This window comes from Pelmatolapia mariae, linkage group LG9 (assembly GCF_036321145.2).
Source record: "Pelmatolapia mariae isolate MD_Pm_ZW linkage group LG9, Pm_UMD_F_2, whole genome shotgun sequence".
In the NCBI taxonomy this organism is placed as follows: Eukaryota; Metazoa; Chordata; class Actinopteri; order Cichliformes; family Cichlidae; genus Pelmatolapia; species Pelmatolapia mariae.
The window spans coordinates 22248664-22272967 of record NC_086235.1 but is presented as its reverse complement, the minus strand read 5'-3'; the positions used below and the strand labels follow the sequence as shown (position 1 = coordinate 22272967).

Here is a 24304-nt window from a genome sequence, read left to right as displayed (position 1 = left end):
TATTTAACTCTGCTGTCTCACTCTTTCCCTGCCTTACTCAGGTCCCAGTGTGCACACCCGCAGCATTCAAGCATACATACATAAATAACATACATACATAAAAAATTTAATCAAATAAATAAATCACTCGGCCCAGCGGCCCTTTCTAATCAAGTGACATCAATCAGGGAGAACTATGGGTAAAGAGGCCTTGTGGCTGACGCCTACTGAGTGCGCCCAGATCACTGGAGTAGCGTCTATTTGAGTCCAAGGGGGGAAATATACGCTCCATGTCCCATTATATGAGAAGGGCTATCCTTTCGTCAGCGCGCCCATTACTCCCCCTATCATTTCCCCAAATCTAAAACCTGTTTTCAATCAACACAGCCAAACGAGTGCCTGTCCAAGAGAGGGGGAGAGAGAGAGAGCGAAAAGACCGAGAGAGCAAGGGAGAGAAAGCAGTAGAGATGGACAGTGAGGGTAGGGGTAGAGGCAGAGCGATGGAGGGCTCTCTCCTTCTTTCTTCTAGTGATTGGAGCGTTTTGCATTCTGTATGTGTGTGTGATTGAATCCGACTCCTAAATTAGGGCTGTCGAGTCGAGGAGCTGAATGTCCTTAACCCCCCTTCCCATATCCAATGCCCAGGCTCCGCTACTTTTGTGTGTATGTGTGTGTGTGTGTGCGAGCGCACATGTGTGTGTGTCACATCACTGGTGAATATTTTAAGTGCAGCCTGGGTAAAAGGTTTATGTTGAGACATTGATTGCTAATGCTATGTTGTACATGTATTTGTGAGGAAGCTTTGTTAGGACATTAAAATTCAAAGTTCAGCAGTGGCTCTACTAACTTGATTTCACTTTCAGTGGCTGTATAGCAGAGAAGGAAGAAAGAAAAATGAATAAAATATGACTAAATTTACAAAAGCAGAGCCAGTTTCAAAACAAACACAAAGCAAAACTTTCGAGGACAACTCGCCCCGAAACTTACTTATTCTTTATCACAAAGAAATCAAAATACATCAATCAATATTGGTTGATGTATTAATTTGTCCTTAATTTTTCATTTGGCCAGTAGTGGGGTTCAATCATCAACTGTAGATTGTTTTGGTGTAAAAGCTGGCCGTTTGGGACAGATCAGCCTCCTTTTGAATATAATGGAAGTGGATGGCACTTACCTTACTCACAAAAAACAAAAGTCCAAGCATCATATCGTGAGCATTTTCTTTCTACTGTCTACATTCAACATCTGTGTCACTCTGAAGATTAAAACATCTGTACACCCATTATAAAAGGTTTAGCACTTTTAACACTGTGACAGGAAGTAAAGATTTATGCCATTCCCCCTCAGCTGGTGGATGTAAACAGTAGAAAGACAATAGTTCCTGCATGAATGTGTTCACAACAAGGTTTCTGCATCATGTAACTAGTTATATTCTAGTAAAGGCAGACATTGCTACACAAGAGCTCTCTATAACTGTGTAGCTCAAACCAAAACCACCTACAGGCCAGGTGAAAAACAATGAATTAGATTTATTGCAACAAGTATGCTGGGTGTGTGTTATCTTACTTTTTTCGTCATTATTTAGTACTTTTGCGAGTGCGTATTCCCAGTCAAAGATGAACCTGTAGAAGCACAGCTGGTTGTATAGGGCCTTCTCCGAGTACTGCAGAGAAAACAGACAAACACAAAAAGAGTTACTTCATCAAGAAAACCCCCACCCGATATGGATTAAGGCAAAAGCTCTGTTGTTTGGAGGCGGATAAGGAGCCTCGTGTATATTTTTTTGCATGTGTGGAATATCCCTGTCACCACTAGTCTTATCCAGCCACCTCACCAACAACACTACTGCTCCATTTCTGCACTAATAAGTGATTAATCACCATTATTCACTCTGCCGAGAACGGAGTCAAGATCATGACAGGAGGGGAAAAAACCTATCCACAACAGAATAATAAAAGTGGTTTACCAGTTTGAAAAACAGGCACATTAAACATAATTCTAAGAGGGTGCACCTAGCTCAAATGACTATACTTCCCTGAAAACATCTCCCTTCCTCTGTGTGACACAGTAAAGCGAGAAAACAAATTTGCTTGCTTTGTTAATCTCCACTGCAATTAAATGGAGCCACACGACAGCCTGCCAGAGGGAGAGAGGGGAAAGAGACGGAGAGGATGAGCAAGACAGAGCGGTGGGAGGGAAGGAGGGGAGAGAAAAAAAAGAAGAAAAACAGAGCAAAAGAAAGCAAGACTCGGAAAGAAGTGAGAGATGGTGAGAGAGAACGAAAAGAGGGGATCAGGCCTGAAATACCCTCCCTCATAATAGTTTGTTGTGATAAGCCATTGTGAGAGAGGCATGTGAACAGCCGAGGCTGTCAATTTGATTAGCCATTATACTGCATGTTTAATTGCAGTTATTGGCTCGTCATTTCCCTGCTACGCTGCAGAGGGCACGCTAAGCCCCGACCCCACACTGCCATCAGGTGTGCGCCGAGTGCTTTATTATTACCACCAGGAAGAATCCCCTGACAATCCCTGTGTGTCAGTATCCGTGTGTCTCTGTGTGTGTGTGTGTGAGTGAAGCGAGTATGTGTGCGCCCATTATACCTGCCAATCGGGAATGTGCGTAATTGTAATTTCAGTTTTTACTGCTGTGGCATAATCAAGTGGCAAGAGTATCTAATGCAGCTATACGCAAACTGTGTGATGTGTGAAAGCGAGTGTGTGTTTAATGGCTTTCTATGGCTTGCCCACATGGCACGCACAGCTGTTGACCGCTGATGCACTTGCCTAGTCAACAACCAAACCATGCGCATCCCATAATGGAGCCTCGGTTACGGTTGCCAAGGTTGAACAAGCTCGGTCGGCACAAACACAGCGCGTCGCTTCTTCCTCTTTAAAAAAAAAGAAAAAAAGAAAAAAATGCACACGCACATGCACACACATCTCACATTTGAACAATATAATGCTGATTGTGGGCGGGCCAGTCGCGCCGTACTGACTGACTGACAGGTGTCAGAAAGGCGTGGCTAAAATGTTACAGGATTGTTATTGAATTTAGAGCCCCTCAACCCCACCTCACTCTCTCCCACACTCACACACACACACACACCTACCTCGTCATTCAGCTCGGCGCTTTGTTCCTGCACTGACACCATTTCAATTTGCTCCACAAATCTGCAGCATTTTCAGCCTGACTGCCTAAGGAGCAAACCAGCTGTGAAATTGCCTCTCTCCCGGGAGTGTTGGACCCCCCAGCCCCCACCTCGTACCCCTTGCTCCTTTGCCTCCCTCATCCCTGACTGACTACCCCCCCCCCCCCCCCCCCTTCCCTTGCCTCCCCACAGATGCACACAACCCCGACCCAGCTACAAAAAACAGTTATGCCATATTGAAGATGTGTCAGGAGGACGATAAAGTGGGGGAGAGGATGTATACAATAAAAGGTAAAAGTAAGAAATAAGAAAAGAGGCTAAATCATACAAATTGATCCAAATCACAGAGCAACAGTCTAAAATGGCTTCATGCAATAAAACAAGCACTCAAGACTTCCTCAGTCTTAAAAACACCTGCCTCTATCTTTTACGTGACACGCGCGCGCGCACATATCCGACCTCCAGAGAACTTTTGCGCACTACACTGTCGCTCAGGTACACCAGTGAAGCAGTTAATGAAAGGTAGTCAGACAGACAATATTCTGCGAGCATGCGAGGGAGAGACGTTGCAGCAGGCCAAACAAAAACAAAAACACAGCCAGTTTTTTCCCCCGCTTTTTTGGGTTACTGAGGCTGGAACATGTGTGAGCTGCTGTGAAACTACAAGCATCCAGTGGCTTTGACATGGCAGAAAATATCCCAGCACCGGTGACACGGACAAGGGCCTCGGCTTTGCATGCTTCTTTCTGGCTTTGCTGCAAACATGCATTGTAAATACTGAGTCTACAAGCACTCGTGCTACTGCAGCTGCAGAAAGAGAGAGGGAGTGAGAAAGGGAGGGAGATGGAGAGAAACAAACATACATTTTTCCCTCAGCTGTGAGGCCACAAGGCTTTAAAACTCTTGAGCTTTTTAGATGCGATGAGCGTTATTGCCGGTTGTGGTAGTCACGCCGATCAGCTTCACAAGACACCATAATGAGTCAATATATGTAAATCTTTACTAGGCAAACACGGCGGGAAACAAAGGCATTTAACTGGTGCTCTCGCCCGCAAGCCTCCAACGATTCAGCACCGGTAATTTCTCCCCATTGAAAGGCATAATTGCCTGCTATTTGAAGATATTCATGCTCAATTTTTGAAATTAATTTCAATTGGGGGGAAATGTAGAAATGTCAGCTCCAGTGAAAGGGATTTGATTTCAATTATCCTCGCTCAAAGGACTGTGATTTCCAAATACACTTAAGCAAAATTATGACAAGAATTTTTGTTCGGCAAAATTCAGTGTTTAAAGAGCGATTAGGCGATAATGGGGCAGCTTTGAGCCGGCAGTGAATGCAGCCGTCTCCCTCTGAAAGGCACTCAATTATCTCTGATTGCTCCCGCTATAATGTATCAAATAGAGATACCTGCTATTGCCGTAATTTGTGTGAAAATTAACATGCTGCAATTTCCACTAGAGGGAAAAAGGGAGCTCTAATGGGCGCCTGAGCGTACATCAATAAAACGAGGGGAGAAAAAGAGAGAGAGAGGGAGAGAGAGACAGAAAGGGAGGGCGAGAGGAGGAGAGAAAGAGAGCGAGCCAAGAGAAGAGAGAATAAGTGTAGGAGCTAAGGAGGGAGGGAGGGGAGGGAAAGAAAATGAAAAGAAAGGAACAGGGAAAGAAAGCAGTGAATAAAGAGGTGGGGGGGAGGAGGGGGAAGGAAAAGTCAGGACAGATTTGAGACAGGGTGAGAAAAAAATAGCCTATTTGAGTTAAGCACTGCAGAGGGAGCGAGAGGAGAGAGGGAGAGATGAAGAGTGAGGGAGAGAGGAAGAGAAAGAAATTTAATTTACTGAAAATATTACAAATTGCACCTGTGCATAACTCCCCCAAATTACCAACCAATCAAGGCAGAGTGCCTATTACTCTCCCATTACATGGAGATCAGATCACGCTCTGAATCTGTGTCCAGAGAGAGGGGGAGAGGGAGTGAGAGAAGGAGGGAGAAGAAGGAAGAGGCAGAGTGAGAGAGATAGAGATGGAGGAAGGAGAAGAGAGAAGAGGCAGCCCCACAGTGACAGTAAATGTACCATGATGCAGAGAGAGAGACACGGGAACAAGGAGTCACAAACAAGATACTCCGTTTACGGAAGCTCTGGCACACACAAAAACTGCTTTGGTGCAGCGTACACCAAAGTAGAACCACTAATAATCTTTGTGGCTGTTGCAAATTTGAGACCGATAAACTATGATGATGCTGGCAGACAAAAAGCAAGAAGGGAATGTGTCCAGAGTGATAAAGCAGGCAGGACGCACATGAATCTGATGGACGTTTCAAAAGTAATCAGAACTTTAATGCATTTAAAAAAGAAAAAAAGAAAAAAGGAGACCACCTCTCAGTGGAAATTGGCTAATTTCTCGTGTTCTTCTTTGCTAGCGTGAGCGGTCCACACCAGCTCAAACAGCCATGAATGGTCTCTTGAATACTTTGCATAATTAGCAGCAATTAAAAACGTAAGCTGCTGGACTGTTAATCTCTGTGCACTGGCTCGATTCAGACAACAGTGCTGAAAAGTCAAAGTTAGCCTACTATGAATCATGACTTATACTATTGCAGGAAAAAACAAAAAGGAAATCAGCAGCAATAATTCAAAATTAAATGTCTTGCTCAAAGGGTACTTCAGCCTTTGCTATATTGCTAAGTGGCAGCCCTTTGTGCTAACAAGGTATTTAAAGAGCTGTAATGTTGAAGCTAGCACACTAAAGGCCAATAACGACTCAGTGATGTACTCGCGAAGGGATTCCGAGATGAATTCATAAGATAATAAAAAGTATTTTTAATATTAGTCTAATGAATCTGTTTTACTTACACACAAGGAGAAAAACAGACTTTAAACTTTGCAGCAAAGCCATCTTTAAAAAGTGCTTCAACATCATGAAAACCGTCACGTTTATTCCCATGTGTAATGTGTTATATTTCGACCAGACGTGGCATATTTCTGTCACACCTCCACTTGTCTAAAATGTTTGTAAGTGGGAAAACCAGGACACCACATAAAAGGTGCCAAAATCTGAACATCACAGAAACAACTACACTGTAAAACAATTACTGCTCTAATACTTGCTACATCATGTCTACCCCCTGTGTCACGTCTGTTTATTCCAGCCTCACACTGTAGCAGCAGTCGGTAGTGATACAGACGTGAGCCACAGAAAGAGTAAAAGCCAGCATTTTGCACACAGCGCCTCCATCTAGGTTCAAATCCCTCAACAGACAACTAAAACAATAGATCAGTTTCATGTCAGTGTCCAAAATTATTTGTTTGTTATTCACCTGCAATGTGTGGAAACGTCTACTGTCTTTTATTTCATTAACACAATAATGTAATCAGCCCATATCCTGCTTCTGATTTGCGGTTTGTTGCTTAGTTAGCCTTCAAATTACATGGCTGGTTAGAAAGGCCAATCAGAGTCAAAGCAGGGATGGGTCTTTGCACATTACAGTCAGAGGAAAGAAATGCAGTACTGTTGAAAAGTCTTGAGTGATTTTTCTATCCAGCTATGCTTTTTATGGCATTGGTAGAGCGTTTGGGGTCACTTAGATGCTGGAAAATGAAGCTGTTGCCAATCAGATGTTTTCCACATGGTGGATCCAAATCTGATGGTACTTTTCTGTATTCATAAGTCCCCCAAACCACAAAGCCTCCACCTTATACAGATGGTTGTAGACACTCACTGTTGTATTCCTCTCGTGACCTTCTTCATATGGATTGATTACAATTTGAACCACAAATTTCAAATGTGGGTTCATCACTCTATAAGACCTGTTGCCACTGATTTTCAGTTCAGCAACTGTGCAAAATAGAATATCTCAGCCTTTTCTTCCCCTTTCGCTTCCTTAAGAATACAACAGATGGATCAACTAAAGGGCCAGATACTATCTCAGTAAAAACATTTGAGTCATGAAACAGCAAAATGGTAAATGGACTGGTTTCTCTGGTTCTCATACGACGCTTTTCTACTTTACCCAAGCACTCAAAGTGCTTTATACACATTCAAGCACTTTCCCCTATGCTTTTCTATCATTCACATAGATCCACATTCACTCTGATGGATGCAATGACGATGAGGAAGTGGGTGGGCTTATTCAAAAATAAAAGACTCAATGTAATCTTAACACTTTGATTTCTCACTTTGCCATGTATTATCTCTTGTCTGAATATAACAGGAGTATTTGTATTGTACTTAAGAAGCTAAAAAAACATTACTAAATGATGCTGCAAATTTTTACTCCTTGTTCTTAAAAGAAAATGCCAAGCCTGATCTCCACAGATGCTGTCTTATCTAATGTTTGAATTTGAAAAAAAAAATAATAATTTCGTTCAACGCTTTTAAATGTACGCAAAGCACCTTGCAAGCAGGGATGGGGAATTAAGAACAAGCTCCAGATGAAAACCTGTTCCAAATTGTCTGGTTCATTGGAAGCGTATGGCTCCAGGCTTATCAGTTCCTTTTAGCAATGCTGGCATCTTTTCCTGACAGTTGCACATTGCCAAACAAAAATTTTTGAACACCTGAGTCACATGCAAATATTACTGAGCGATGAAACACTTGCACTGATGCTGAAAACCTGATGTTCTTCCCCACACAGAAAATCCTCACAGACCCGGTGGAGAATGCTTGCACTGGTATCAATAATATCCTCTGAGTATTCATCCTGACTTTTACCCAAAACTGCTTACATCGGTCTTCATCATCAGCAACCCATGGATTTAGATAAAAAGGCCAAGTCTGTGGAGTCAAACCGTGAAGTAAAATGAAGACAGGCTGCAGTTTTTAAAGTAGAGAAAGGGTGCATGAACGAGCACAGAGAGTTAAATGTTTTATTCAGCCCGCAGTTTAAAGTGCCACGGCCCTCAGGCACAGCAATGGCTGCCTAAGTGGCTACAGTGACAGCAGAAATTGGCCTTCTGGTTTACAACCTGTCGCCACAGAGCCAGACACAGCAAAGCAGCCGGTGGGGGGGTGGAGTGGGGGGGGGACAGAAAGGGGCAGAGCACGCATGGTTAAAAAAAAGAAAGAAAGAAAAAGAATTGACAGGAGAGAGTTAAGGCAAAGGCTTGAGACAGGAATGGTAAGAATGGGACAGAGGCAGAAAAGACAAAAAGCAGATTGAACTGTCACGCTCAAATTGAAAGGGAGAGTGTTTCTTTTAAATCCAGTGGTCAAACTAACAAAGTGTTCATAAGGCGGCTACCAGAGCTGGACAGACAGATGCTTTTAATGGCTAAACTACCATCCAGGCTCTTAGTGCCTTCCAAACACAGACAGAGTGGCACGCATGTGCACTGACACACAGTCGCTCACACACACACGACAAAGATTGGTTTTTATCAGAGTGTTTATTTGAGGAAATGTGATGCTAATGAGCAGAAATGCACAGCACATATGAGAGCGGATATTGCAGCTCCATAGCACCATCAACTGGAAAAGACCCACAGAATGCAACAACCCATGCTGCTGTGGAGATTTAACTCAGCCTGGGGTATATTTCTTTTAAGCCAATGGGAATGCAAAGCCACGTGTGTGCCAGTGTGAACTCTGATGTTTGCGGGTGCGTTACCTCGGGTCTAAGTGTCGCCCTGCTGCAGGCGGGGCAGATGGGTCCATGCCGGGAGAAGGCGATGGGCAAACGTCTGGTCCTGTTCTGACAGGCCTGGTCCTCGCACACCAACCAGCCCTATGACACATGAAACTAGCTTAGTTCGGCCAGCTGTGAAACAGCTGCAAACACACAAAGTTTTCCAAATGTTGCGATTTTTTGCTTGTTAGTTAAATTTTTTGTGAGGGTTTTGGATGAAAATCTCAACTTGCTGCTTTGACAGAGCGAAAAACACAAAGGAAAAACAAAACAAAACCAACATTTTTTTTTAAAAAAGTTTTAAATAAGTTTTAAAATACTCCATTCAATTTTTAAGGCATTTATTATACTCTGAAGTTCTGCTACTGCAACAGTGATTAGAAATCATGTTTAAAGGATTCTTGATGAAAATATGTCAAAACACATGAATTAATGTACATTTCCATCAAACAGATGAACACAGAAAACACATTCAAAGCATCCAATGTCATTACTCGTTTATAAAATGTGTTGATTTACCACTTTGTTGCTAAAGGTGTTCTTAAAAAATTGGGGAGAAGAAAAAAAAACTTGCTGTCTTGAGGTGCTTTTAAAAACTGTTTCTGGTAATGAGGAAATTTTGCTGAAAATTGTTGTTTCCATTTAGCTGCTCTAATTTTGCACAACAATCTGACAAGAAATGCATTGCAAATAGGATTTGTAAAATACAACAAAAAAAACTGCATGAAAAAAAAAAGAAGTTTACTGACTTCGCATACTGCCTTTTCATGTTTCCTTTTCTTTACATTTCGATGTATCTTCAGCTGCTGTGTGTCAGGGTCCTGCTCTGTCATACAGGCAGAGCAGCAGACAGCCAAAACGGCAGTAGCTAGGACCTCCTGGAGTGAGGTAGTGACCCTGGGCAGGTGCTGTGGGCTAACCCTCTCAATCTCCCCATATTCTTCCAGATCACTCCTCCCCTTTCTGCTTCTTATGCCCTGTCATTACTAAAGGCGGTTTAAAGGGGAGGGGGTTAATGCCCAACTAATGACAGAGCATAAGACCCACCGCCATCAACGCCTTTGCTCCTTTCCTACATCCAGCTAGCCTTCGTTCTCCCCATTCACTCAAAATAAACCCCTTCAAAACTGCTGCACCTGTCTGCCTATCAATACCACCCCCCTTCACCCACCACACACGCACACACACACAGGGTAGCTCCGATTGATTTTTAGTTCCGCCTTTGTCTTCTAATCAGTTTTGAAAAGCAGCAACCAAAAGAAATGGTGAGGATTATTTTCTTTACAGCTGATTTAACCTTATATGAACAACTTTTTTCCCTGTACTGGTCCCTTTAATAATCTGTCAGGTTTTCGAAGGTTATTGTAAAAAGCATGTTTGATTCTAAGGATGCATTTCTCCTGCAAAATGAGAGGGGGGGGGGGGGGGGCACCACACAAAACCATCTTTAGGATGTTTCTATAGTAAACCATCAGCGAACAATACTGTAATGGTAAATGGACTGGTACTTACATAATGCTTTTCTACTCTAACTGAGCAGTCAATCCAGTTATTACTTCACATTTACCCATTTACACCCACACCCACATATACACGCATTCATACATCTCTTCATTCTATGAATTTAAACACTTCCTATCACACACTCTTCCACCAGTGGAGCACTTTGGGGTTTAGTACGTTACCCAGGCATGCAGGCTGGAGGAGCTGTGGATCAAACTGCCAACCATGTGCCTGGCAGACCACCCACTCCACCCCACTGAGCCACCCAGTACAAATGAACAACACTTCAGTTCAGCCACTGTTTCTTTATGCAATTTGGGCTTCACCGGGTTCCAATGACGTTGTGATGCTATGAGATTTATATGAGACTAGTAATTCATGTCAGCAATTTCTGACCAAAAAGCATCACATTGTGGATCACTAATTGCAAAATTTGTCCCATTTTAATTTTCATAATGTACTAAATATTTTCAGTGGCAGGTCGGTTTAGCAGTTGGACTGCTATAGAGCCATCCTCAGTGGCCACTTTATTAGTTACACCTTGTTAGTACCTAAAACCAGGTTTCTGCCTTCAGAACACTCCGAATTCTTCATGGCATTGATTCAACAAGATGCTGGAAACATTTCTCAGAGATTTTGTTCCATATTGACATGATAGCATCAGACAGTTGCTGCAGATTTAGTGGTTGCACATCCATGATTTCTCTCTTGTACCACCACATCCCAAAGGTGCTCTGCAGAATTAAGATCTGCTGACTGTGGAACCATGGAGATGGGTACACTGATCATAAAGAGATGGTCAGCAAGAATACTCGGGTAGCTTGTGGCATTTGAAAGATAGTCAGCTGTTAATAAGATAACTATGGTGTGCCAAGAAAATATCCCCCATAGGCTGAACCATTGATATAAAGAAGGATTGATCCAACTTTTATGTTCACGGCAAATTCTGTCCCGACCATCTGAATGTCACAGGAAAACTTGAGACCCACCAGATTAGTCAACTTTTTCCAATATTCACCGATTACACTGAGCTGTAGCCTCGGTTTCCTGTTCTTAGCTGACAAGAGATGCTCTTCTGCATATCTTAGCTGTAACAAGTGGTTATTGGAGTTACTGTTGCCTTTCTGTCAATTTGAAGCTCCATTCTCCTCTGACCTCTTCAATTCATTTTCACTCACAGAACTGCGGTCACTGGATAATTTCTCTTTTTGAGGCCATCCTCTTTAAACTCTAGAGATGATTATGTGGGAAAATCCCAGTAGATTAGCAGTTTCTGAAATACTCAGACCATGTCATGCTCAAAGTCACTTAAAAATCACCTTTATTCCCTATTCTGATGCCTGCTTTGAACTTCAGTGGGTCACTTTGACCATGTCTTCAAATCTAAATGCACTGTCCTGACTACATATCTGTACCGATGGGCTGTTGAACAAGTGCACCTAACAAAGTGGCTGATGAGTGTATGTTCCTCCATCCTCATACACTTAATTTAACAATTTACTGAACTAGATCAAACCAGAGACAAATACATCCAATCCAACTATTCTTCTGCAACTGCACACATTTCCAGTAACCTCATGTACACCTCACCACATCATCAAAAATCAGCAAATTTAATTATTGTGTTCAACATGAATACCAGAAAAATATGCATTTTTTTTTTAGAAAAAACATTGCATGTTTTTTCATTGCATTGCATGTTTTTTCTCCCCCAAACAGGAGATGAAGGTGTAGACATGTCGTCTACACAAACAGGCTACACACACACACACACAAACAGAGAGAAATTTGGCCAATCTCTTTTAAATGAAAACCAAACACACACATATGTCCCAAATCAATTAGAAAGTCCCAGAGTTCACAGCTTTACCCACAATACCCAGCGCCAGGACTAATTATCCAAACACCTCTGCTGTTCTTGTGCAAAGAGCTAGGCATCATGGGAAATGAGACTGCTTCACCGTGTCTGATAAAGACACATGCAGAACAATAGTTCATGGAGGTGGGAGATAAGGAGTATGAGAGTGGGAGGCTGTTTGAGCGCAGTCTTTTTTGTGTACTTCTTATGACACAAGCCTTGGCACACACTGCTGTTCCCATGGGCCTGATTCACTGGCACACAAACATTCAGTGTGCGTACAAACATATTCATTGGCGCCCATTCACATGAATTAAAATGAATTAACAAGGCACACATCAAAGACTGAGGAGGTTCAAAGGAGGAACCCACAATGCCCTTCTGCTCTGCCGCTGTGACCCCAAAAACCCGTCCACACACAAGCCACATACCGAAAGAAATAAAAAATTAAGTTAAGATTAAGTGCGGCAGACCTGCGAGTCACACAGAAAGGACTGAAAACAAGAAGCACATCAGGACCAAAGAAGGATAAAAAAAAAAAAAGTCTAATTGAGGCATATTGCAAGAGCGAGGGCGGGGGTGGGTGGGGGTGTACAGTCGGACGCGAGAATAAAGGCTCATAATTGCATAATTACAGCAGTGGATACCTGACACACTGAATGCAGACGTCAAATGAGTTCCACATAATTTAACCAAATAGAGGCAAGACCAGGCCACGACAGGGCCCACCACGAAATGTACCCTTCCTCTGCAGCTTCTTCTTTGTTTGTTTTTTTATTTTTAAAACACATTTATCTCATCCCTTTGTTACATTCTTATAATTTAGGCTCTGAGAATTCAACATCACTCTCGACGCTGTAGTTCATAAACCTTCCCTCATCATCTCCATGTTTATTTATTTCAGTAAGCAATCCTATAAACAATGTTCGTCTGAATAATCCACTGATAATCTTCCATAAATAACTGATCGAGTGCCCTGCAAATTCTCAGATAACCCTTTAAAGTGCTGCTACTGAGCCATTTTAAATGCAGCTTGGGGAAGGTAATTAAAGTAGAGGTTTGACGATTTTGATTCAATTAATTCAGTCGTGGCTAAAACTGACAATAAAATTAGATTTGTTTCTTACATTACTTCTATACTGTAGTTTTTAATCTTGATCCTCTGCTCTGATGGCTCACCCAGGCAATGTGTTAGTGAGGAATCCACCACTACACACTGATGCAGACCACATGTAAGGCTGTGTGCTGCTCAGGGCTTACACAGCACCATCATTATGGAGAACCCTGCACTGGTTATATGTTCAGAGAAGTTGATAGATTATCAGTCAATCTGATGTTACGGCACTCTTCCAGGAACAACAAGGTCCAATAAACTCAATTAGGTGCCATTTCTATACTTCTCTCTAAATCATTACAGTTCAAATCCTGTATACATTTTCAGTTTGATCATTTCTCTTAAAACTGCAGTTTACCTTACAGTGAAGTAAAGAGTAAAAAAAAGCCAGTTTAAAGTAGTTTTTCCAGCGCTGTTCTTATTTTACTCTCAGAGAGCAAACATTCACATTTAAAAAAACAAAAACAACCAAAAAAAATATTGATAATTGATGTTTTGTAAATCAAATAATTGATTAATGAGATCATTTGAGCTCCATTGTTGTACTGTATAAGTGGAGAAGCCTCTCTGATGTGACTTCTGCAGCAGAGGAATCCACCTGCCACACACACACACACACACACACACACACACACACACACACACACACACACACACACACGCACACACGCACGCATGCAGAAAGACCTCTAACTGTTTTTTGTGCTTTGGCAGTCAACACTTCCAGCTCTAAAGTGAATAGACCTAAAAATCGGTCTACTTCACAGACACGCACTCTCTCACACAGACACACACACACACACACACTCAGTGAAAAGAGCTCAAACGGTTCCACTTTGTACCTCCTCCGCTTAATCAAAGCTTCTCTATTCAACAATTTGACCTTTTGTTCAAAACAGGATTATCACCTTCTCTGGTCTTCATTCACCCTTTCTCTCTCTCCCTCCCCCTTTCTTCTCTTGCCCCTCAGCCTGTTTCCAGGGGCGACCCGCATGACGAGGGTAATTGCAATAATTTGTTAAATGCCATGGTAACGGTTGTTAGATGGGAGGGGTTTAAAAAAAAAAAGAAAAAAAGAAAAAGAAGAATTGGGTGGTTCAGGAAACAAGCGAATCTCTCATTTTGCCAAAGACAGCGGGGATGAGAAGAGGGAATGATGGCTGCGTGTGTGTGTGTGTGTGTGTGTATAAGAGAGAGGCAGTGAGCAAGTGTTTGCCCATTCTCAGGGTGCTGGTTTATTGATAATGGTGGGGGTGAGGTGGGGAGCAGAAGGTAATTTCACTAATGATTAATGTCTCTGTGGTTGGAGCTAAAGACGCCAACACATATATACGTATATCCGCGTGTGCACGCACACACACACACACACACACACACACACACACACACACACACACAGGTACAGAGCTTTCACTCTATCTGCCCAGACAAACAGCTCTATTTGAACTCTCCCTCGGCCTGAAAGGAATCCTTAATTACACAATATTACCCCTCTTCATTGCCCTGCTGTGTGTGCTGTGTCCACTGCTGTTCAGCCCTCGGTGTGTGTGTGTGTGTGCGCATGTGTATAAATGTGTGTTACTGCGTGACGTGTAAGTATTCAGTGGTAGCAGCTGTTTCACACATCGTGACAAAGGGGCTGAGGGGGACTCACTACCCACACATTCACCACGCTAATTGATTTCTGTTCAGCACTGTGGGAGAGTTACCCTGCTACACACACACACACACACACACACACACACACACACACACAAACACACACACAGACAGTGCATTCCTCTCACTGAAGAACAAGGTGTTGGAAGCTATGAGGAGATAGAGTCCCCTACGAAGACAACGCAGGCATCCTGTTTAATTCACTCCCAGGCTGCAAACCAACTACACTGTCCTTTACACCATCATGTGTCACAGCCTCTCGATCTACTCTGTCCAAGAGGAATCTGCAGATATCAGTGTTCACATACCTTACTGCCATAAATCAGAGTGCCACGGCATGGCAGACTTTTGAAAACGACAGAAATAAATCAAAGTCTTTTGCAAAGGCACTACAAATCATCTTCTCAGGGTCTATACTGATGTAGCAAACATCTTCAATTTCCCACACTGCCACAACGGTCATGTTTCTGTTCAATAACTTCACTGACACTTTAGCTAACATAGCAGTGAATTATTGCAGTTTTATCATACATTGCATATTTCGTAGGAAGACTACTTCTTAGGGCCTTCTGCCATCTAAAAAGCTCACAAGATAAAACGGATGAGGATCTGAATTGCTCGCAAAGAGGTTTATGAAACATTCACACCCATCTCACTCCAAGTATAGTTAGCTGTGCGAGGTGAGGAAGTCTCAGCTTTTTCCATTTTTATTTGTTAGAAACTAATGGGACTTTTTAACTTGCACTACTGGGTGCAACTCGATATTATCTGAAAATGAACATAATTCAGTTTTTAGATGATACAATGTGCCCCTTTGCCATGACTCTGCATTCCAGTGTGACTAGATCACATTTTAACATATGGGCTTCTTTGGTTTGATTTGTTACCAGAGAGAAAATCTGAAATTTATCAGTTATGTCCAGCTAAAAAGGTCCTGAGACATTTTACTCTACACAAAAGTGGTGTACTGACCACTACGAGTGCAACAGTGTAGCCATGTTTACAAATAAATAAAAATACAAAACTAGTAACATTTTTGAAAATATGAAATGTCATCAGCATCTAAATTAAGTGAAAAGTAATCAACAATATTACTGAATTATTATCCTATCATGTATAGCAGAACATGCATGAAAATAAGTTGCACTGTAATGACTGCTTTAACCTTTTTTGTATCATAAGATGTCATAGTAGTTCTGGTTTGAAACATTGCTGCATAGGACTGTTGTAGGCGAAAAGTTTAACAATTAGGCAGTGCTGACAGCATCACCATCTTCAGGGCTATGGCACTAATCCAGGATCTACCCGACCACTCTGAGCCACTTTAACTTGTGATTGGTCATTAGGAGCATGGTGATCCTCAGCTTAAGGCATCTGCCGATACCAAGAACTGTAATGAATAAACTGCATTTCTCACCGTGAGGAAGAGAGAAACATTTCTATTGCTTTCCCAACTTTACAAAATATTTAGTTAGTAAAGGCCATCTGTTCATTTCCAAACCATAGAGACACGGTGGATAAACATTTTGTAGGAAGACCAATCTTCTTCTTGTTGTTATAATAGTGTCCAACCAACACACTGCCCGTCTTCTTCTGCGCCTTGTTCCTTCTTTTCTTCGTTAATTTTCTAATGGCTGTCGTTTTCTGATGACATGGCACTGACAAAACTGTCAACTGGTGTTTTTTCTTACGGTCCAGCTTTTGCAACGAAAGGCGAGCACGGAGAAAATCAAACTGTATGTAAGCCTTCTTCTACTTGTCAGAAAAGTATCCTTAGATTTGAACAAAGGCTGCTTTTATTTACAGTTGCGCTTCTTTATAATGCAAATATACTGGCGTTATTTCTATAGGTATGTATATTTGACAACCATTTCATCATCTGTCAATGCACAGCTGAAAATATGAATAGGCACCAGCGAGAGATGATGATTCACACTTTCACGCCTTCCATAAATGCTTAAATACAACCTGCAAAAATGATTTACGCTAGAAAATCTACAGCAAATAAAAATTGTAAATAGTCTTTCAAGTAAGTGGGTGTCTTGTATTGAGACAAATCTGCTTGATCTTTAAAGTCCATTATGTTTGATTTAAAGTAATTTAAGTTTTTGCTCATACCTTAATGACCCTGTTTCCCACATCTATCATTTAAATTTCACCTTATCATCTAAAACTGCGTGTGCGTTTTAAACTTGGTATTCAGAGTACAAATGGCCATTTAACTATTTCCATGATCATGCGCCGACATATCTTTCTGGAGTTCTTTTCCATTTTACATGCTCAGTGTGCTCTTTGGTTGAAAATGTCAGCACAGTGCCCTGCTGAGGTTTTCTTCATCTTTTGCCCAACATCCTTTTGATAGCTTCTCTTAACATGACTGCATCTGTTGCATCCCCCATTGTGTTAAATACAGTCCAACCCTTTCACAGACACTTTGTGGAAGGTCAATTTTAGCGAGTTTTGACGATTTCATTACACACAGCTCATGTTCTGTGACCACTTGAGCTTGTATTTTGTCAGCCAAATCCTTTATTTAATTACTTTAGTAACATGTTGTTGTCGTACGTAACAAGCATAAATGCAGCGTTGTGGACTCAAGACACACTTGTTTATTTTTTTGTTTCGTTTTTTAACATTCAGAAAGGAACATTTTGGATTGAATGAACAAATTTGTATTACTACAGAGAAAGATTTTAAATAAATAAATAAGGAAAGCACTCAAACTAATTAACCCTAGAACCTTGATGTGCAGTTTTGTAATACTATATTTAATATTGGGCATATTTTAGCCAATGAAATATATTAATGCACAAAAATACATGTCGAATTGAAGTACTCTGCTTTCATTTCAACCCATACATCTCAAACTGAAATAAGAGATCAACCTATAAAGGCTTCAAAGCAAAACAATGAATAATCACCTGGCATTAGTGTACAAGGGTTAAAGAAAACTAAAATAAAAAACAGCATAAATACAGTTATCTGGAATCAGCTGCACATCAAAATGTGACTATCAGAGGCAGACGGGAATACAAACAGAAATACTCACAGCGTAGTATCTTTTGATGTGGCGACGGATGTCAAGCACAAGTTTGTTGCGGATGTTGACAACGTAGTCAGCTGGAGAACCTCCACAAGGGATGTGACAGCAGCGCATCAAACTAGGCTCAACCTTTGCACCCTGACAAAGAGAGCGTGTATTACATTCCTGAAAAGAAACCGCATGTAACCACGTACACTAAGCTTGCATGATCCTGTAATGAAGTAAAGTAGCTTTATTTTATTGATGTTAACAACAAGAAAAGGGAACCACAAATCAGTATAGTTTGCATGCACATGTACTAAAATGCTTCAGCAGGTACAATGGCTTCTAAAGGCAAACATCAACTATAGTCTCACTGCCTTATATGCATACTATATGAATTCATCACAGCTCCATATTTAACCCTGTAATCAGCAAACCCAGTTTTGCAACACACAAACACAACCATTACCTTTAAACCTTAACAAAGACCACGTCAAACACAGAAGAGCTTAAAGAAACCCTGGGTCCAGTAGATTTTAACGTTATTGTAGCCTGAAGAAAACAGGTCAACATGACCCCGGTCCCCCTGAATTGTCCCCTTGACAGCGAGGTTTATAGTTAATGCAATGAAAAAAAGTAGACGCACTACATACCAATTACACTAAATATAACGCCTTTAAACACTTGCTCCTTTAAACCTCAACTCCATTTACCTGTCGCACTGACAGCCGCAAAAAAAGGTTTCTGCAGGGAAGTCTGTGACATAAAAGAATGCATGTGACACCCCCCCACCCAGCCACACACTGGCTTTTTGTTTGCCTACATCACTTCTTTTGGGGAGAAAAAAAAGAAACACACACACACAGTTTTCTACCAGTTAGAGTCAATCAACTCATTTGATTTCTCTAATAAGCAGCCACACTTAAGAACACACACACACATTCACACATCTTAGCCTTACTTTCCTTCTCTCATTTTAGTCTGCTCTGGATGACAGCAAACTCCCTTCTTCTCCCTCCATAATCTCCTCCCCTCCTGTTCTTTATCTCTCACATGTTTCTTTCAAAAGTTCACTTTCAAGAGCAGACTCTCCTTCCCAAACAAGTTGTATCTACTACAACACTTTCTTGTTAGTCATTTTATCGCCGGGCAATTAAGTGAAAATATGAAACACTCAAAGTACCGTCTTGTGACTGTGCGAGACTTATGAGAAAGGGATGATATCTTCTAACACTCCCAGTTCTCCTCAATGTCTGGCCACAAACCCCGGCCGTTATCTGGACCGCCTCATGTCCGCACATTAAATAGGCTTTTGAAAAACAATTTTAAAAGGTTTGCCATGCCAACTGCCCTAGCAGGCCATTTTGTCAACGTCTTGGTTTGTGCAGCTTTCACAGCGTGCTGATTTAACTGCCTGCGTGGGATACCTAACGCTCTATTAAAACTGAACTGAGGGTATTCCCCTGCAGCCTTATCCACATTTTTTTCCCCTCTCTGCACTTAATCTTTTCATCCTCCTCTCCCGCTACCTCCATCAAACAACTTTCCTCCTCTGTCTGTCCTCCATCATACATCACCGCCTCCTCCTACCATCTCTGGCTCTGTGTCAGCGGAGGAGTCAAGGCCCATCTGTCCTCCCCTCTCTCTCTGAGCTGTTAGACCATGCTCGCCACCTTAATTAACTTACCGTCTTATCAGTATCACTGTGTGTGCGTGCATACCGGCCTCCGGCAACAGAGAGGAGAATTAACATCAGTAATCAGATGATTCCTGGTTCGTTTAGACTAATGCTATATTTTATTCTGACATTTCAAGTTCATGCATTGTACTCTTAATAGCAGGACGCAGGCCGTTTAGTACAAGCACGATCACTCGGGCAAGATTATTCTGCTTTTTCTTGTGCAACTGTTTCAGCGTACAACACACCAGCATATCTGTTCAAGTGTGCAATGATATTATCCTTTTATGGAGAGTGTGTGTTTAATACTCCTGTTTTAATTATTGCAAGTTCTCTCCACCACTCGAGGCCAAAGGCTTGTCAGTTTTATTAGTGTCTTCTAGACAAGAAAAAGCTGTGTGTCCTGCTCCTCATTAGAAGCTGATAACACACACACATACACACAAAACCTTGGCCTGACAAATGGTAGGAGATCAGTGTGTGTGTGTGTGTGTGTGTGTCCATAGAGCCGCAGGGGTTAAGGAAAGGCTTTTCAAGTTGTGGAGTCCAAACTATGCCAATGAAAACAGAGTCCGTACTGGAGCCAGGCAGCTGTCTTAAAATACAGACAGAGACACAATATGGAGGATGACTAACGCATGAATCCTTCACAGGAAGTTTTACTGAAATGCCTTCGGAAACATTATTCTCCCGCTGTCGTACTCTTTATTCGTGTCTCTACTGATTAATCCATTAGACCAGTGAAACACACCATTACTGATAAAAGCCATCTCCTTTTTTTCCCTTTCAGTCTTCGGTCATATCTGTGAGGTGTTTTGTGTGTGTGCGCTGAGAACAGACAGCACATTTCTTCAGCTGAAGTCTAAACTGCCAAGGGTTTAATACGACTTCAAATACAACTCTAAGAAAGATTATCTGGTCCTGCACAAACAGAGAAAGCAATACAGAGGAGTTTTATGATGGACAGCGGTGTGTTCATCTACTCACAGCTCCTTCAAAGACGCTGTCGTAGATGTTGTCAGTGCCACACTGAGGACAGGTGAAAGTAAACCTCTCACAGTCTTTATAGCGCTCCTCATCAGTCAGCTGGACGGGAACACCCAGCAAGCCGTCGGCTTCCTCCTCCCTCTGGAACTGCTGCTGAGCTCTGAACTGACTCGGGTCCAGACCTGACATGGAAATAAAAGACTTGTTTTTTAAGGTTTACAGCAGAGCAAATGTTTATTCAGAAACACGGCTGAAGGCAAAATATTTCATGCCTGATAAACACCAATGAAAGGTGGTCATGCTGCAATTAAGTTTCTGTATTTAGCTGTTCGGCTGTCTACAGATGTTATTATTATTTAAAAAAATTAAACTGTGACCCACAGACACTTCATTTGAGTGTTTACGGGAAATGTATTGTAGTGAAACTGGAAATAATTTGCAGCACTTGACAAGATTATTAAGTAGGTATTATGTCTTCTGGGACAAGTGAGGAAACGTGCATAAAATGTGAATCCAAGTAATGATTATATCCATAAAACACTTTTTCAAAAGCAGTATTTTCATCTGTAGGAAGTTCCTCGAGCAACTTGGTCATTTTATTTCTAAGTAACCCAGCTCCTTTAAACTTTTTTGTAATTATTTTCCATAATTTATCATTTTCCTAAGGCATAACATTACTCACTTCTGGGATCTGCAATAACTTGTAATTCACTTACCCAACCACGAGGCTATGAGTACACCGTCAATACCCTCAATAGGGTCGCAGATGCGAGACACCACAGGGTGGATCTGCTGGGCCAGGTAGTACTGTGTGTCCAGAGTGAGATTCTCCTGTTTCTGGAGCTGCTCTAGAGCATAGGCTCTCTGACTGGCTGGCAGGTTGGAGCCATCCTAGTGGACAAAGAAGATGCATTTCCAATGTATTTGTACTGAAATATCACTGAAACACACAAAGAAATGAGATATTCCCGTTTCTCTAATAGATACACACTTTACAGATGAGGTAGGAGATGGTATCACCAGCTTTGACCCGACGACCACCCTGAGAGTTAATCCACAGAGCAACGTGGACATGAGGGAGACTTTTCTTATCAGGGTAGTCCTGAGGATCCTTTGTCAGTGCCTGGTGAAGTCAAGACAAGACAGCAGTAATAGATGAGAATGGGAATGGCAAAACACAAAAGAAAAACCCCAGCATGTACAGAGTCTTAAGCCTCATTTTAATCAAATGAAAAGTAAACACACAAACAGTGATTCCCTCACCTTGTGGATCTCATACTGGTTCAGTGGTATGTCTCCACTAGCCACCTTCTCTCCTAACTCCACCAGGTGTTTCTGGATGTTCTCCACAATGACATCACGACTCTGATCAGACAGGATCTGGCCAATCACGTAGCTAGAAAAATAAATAAACACAATGAATTTTTCCTTACAAATGAAAATCTTTTGTAAAGTGCTTCCAGTGCTCCGTACACTGACGCGCTAACTGTTTCCCATGCTAACGTACTTGCCACATTCCTTAGCCAGGTCACACCAATCCCTACGGACGATGTCCAACCCTTTGAGCTCTTGCTTGACGCTAAAACGTCCTTCTCCATGTTGTTCCACCACAAGGGCGGCATACTTCTTCTTCTTCAGCAGTAAAAGAGACTTGAACACACCATCAATGTCGATCTCCAATAGTTTGTACAGCTTGTTTACTTCTGCCTTCACCTGGGATCAAAGTGCAAACACACGGATTCAGTGACAACATCTGGTTATAATCTCCACTGCATGGTGCGCATGTAAAAACTGATAAAACACCCAAAGCACACACCTTATTGCCAAGTTTAAAAACTTCATCCAGACACTTGCTGTTTGTGTTGATCATGATAGAGTCAGTATCTCCATAGATGACTTCCAGATTCATCTGAGTCACACAAAAGGGGGGGAGAGAGAGAGAGAAAAAGAAAGAATCCATACAGTTAAAACTGGGATAATAAAGTGAATATTACACACATCAAACTGCACAATTTCTAAAACAATCTCATGTTAGATTTGGCTAATTAAATGATATTTAACCCAAAGTTTATCATTTAGCTGCTTAATACAGACGCATGAATCCAGGCCTCCTGATCCAGTGAATAAGTGATTATTAAAAGGATTATTTGTCCTGTACATTTTACGTTATTCTGCACATAATTACATATCATATTAGAGATATTAAACAGGAACAACTTGGTAATGACTGACCTTCTGAACCATGTCTTTGGTGTGCATCAAAATCTGGAGAAAAGAGGAGACAACACTATGAACGATGCCAACAACAAAAACAATACAGCACAAGCACAGTAAACAAACATGTCACTCAGGAAGATGAAATGATTAAATATTAAGTTTCCGTGTTATTTATTGTGCGTGTGTGTGTGTGCGTGTGTGTGTGTGTACACACATTTGTGTGGACATGGGAGCAGAGCAGGTGATTTGCTTTAAATGGAGGATAATTGGCTAAGAGGGCAATTATGAGAGCATGCTGTGACAGGCGTCTTTTCAACCCACACAAATTCACAGTCAGGCAACACACACACACACACCATAATGACTTGTAATGGCCTTTATAACCTTCTGGTTGACTGACGGAGAAATAAGAGAATTCTGTAAATGCAGATTGACCACTGTGTGTGTGCGTGAGGAAAGCTCTGAGCAGCAGAGGGATCCTAACAGGTGGGGGCCCAGAGGAAGGGAGGGCAGCGTGGGGACCTCAGGTCGCTAATCTGGGGGGGTCGGAGGGACGGAACGCAGTGTGACCTGTCACCAGCAATCTGCTCCTCAATCAACCACAGCCGCATATATACACCCCGACTCGCACTGTGCTTCGTGTGGGGACAAGGACGCGGCTATTTCAGAGTGTGAGGAAGGGGCGGGGTCGGGCTTCCACTCCCTGAAACCAGAGTGGGCCATAAGCATGCTTTATGGGCTGCTACATACCGCTGTACGGCGGGGGGAGTTTGAGTCATTCAGGGGAACAGCCTCTCCATTAGGGACTACAGTCAAGGTCAAGATCTTACCACAAACACACACACAGTTTTTCACCTCTGCACTTATGCAGTGGATTTCGCTGTAGACAAAATGACCCCTGCCTGTTTAGCAGAAAGAAGAAAGGTTGGAAAAGAGGAAGATGAAAGAACTCTTTATAAATACTCAGACTGAGCGCACAGGTGCTCCACTCCAATAATTCTTGAATACAAATCTAATTTGAGACATTTTTAACACTGCAAAAGCAAAAGTAAAGGCCTCGATTCGTGATTTAAAATGTGAATGACAGCTGCCTGCAGCAAGTGTAGAGTAGTTTATTTACGACAGAAAACGAGCCCGAGGAAATGATCATTCAGAGGTATAAAATAAAATGTAAAGATGACACCAAATGTGCTCAGTCTGTCAGACTAAAGGTCACATTTACTTATTCCTTTTTTAAAATTCCATGCATTTGAAAATAATTTTGACATTTAACTGTACGAAACACTATAACTGAAGGTTAACGTTTCAAATACAGCCAGCTACTAAACACAAACACCACAACAAGCAGCTGTGATGGTTCAGGCTCATCTGCTAAGGACACTAGGCCAGCACCTTGCATTGGTGCGTGCACATGTGCATGTGATTAAACCGTTTTGTACACTTGCTAAATGTTATCGAAATGCAAACCAAAGTTCACACAAATAACAAAGTATCTGTCTTGGAGGGAAAA

The 24304-nt window shown here is 41.9% G+C and overlaps 1 protein-coding gene across 2 annotated transcripts in view; it reads right to left on the bottom strand.

Annotated features, from left to right (window-relative positions):
* Window positions 1–24304, bottom strand: part of pola1 (polymerase (DNA directed), alpha 1) — a 60267-nt gene that overhangs the window by 9847 nt on the left and 26116 nt on the right. For both annotated transcript variants that reach the window (XM_063483340.1, XM_063483341.1), the window contains exons 27-36: window positions 22810–22842; window positions 22394–22486; window positions 22085–22290; window positions 21841–21973; window positions 21569–21700; window positions 21294–21468; window positions 20578–20759; window positions 17937–18068; window positions 8736–8852; window positions 1546–1642 (exon numbers count right to left, since the gene is read on the bottom strand). In XM_063483340.1, the coding sequence (XP_063339410.1) occupies window positions 1546–1642; window positions 8736–8852; window positions 17937–18068; window positions 20578–20759; window positions 21294–21468; window positions 21569–21700; window positions 21841–21973; window positions 22085–22290; window positions 22394–22486; window positions 22810–22842 (1300 nt within the window). The remainder of the gene's footprint in view (window positions 1–1545; window positions 1643–8735; window positions 8853–17936; window positions 18069–20577; window positions 20760–21293; window positions 21469–21568; window positions 21701–21840; window positions 21974–22084; window positions 22291–22393; window positions 22487–22809; window positions 22843–24304) is intronic.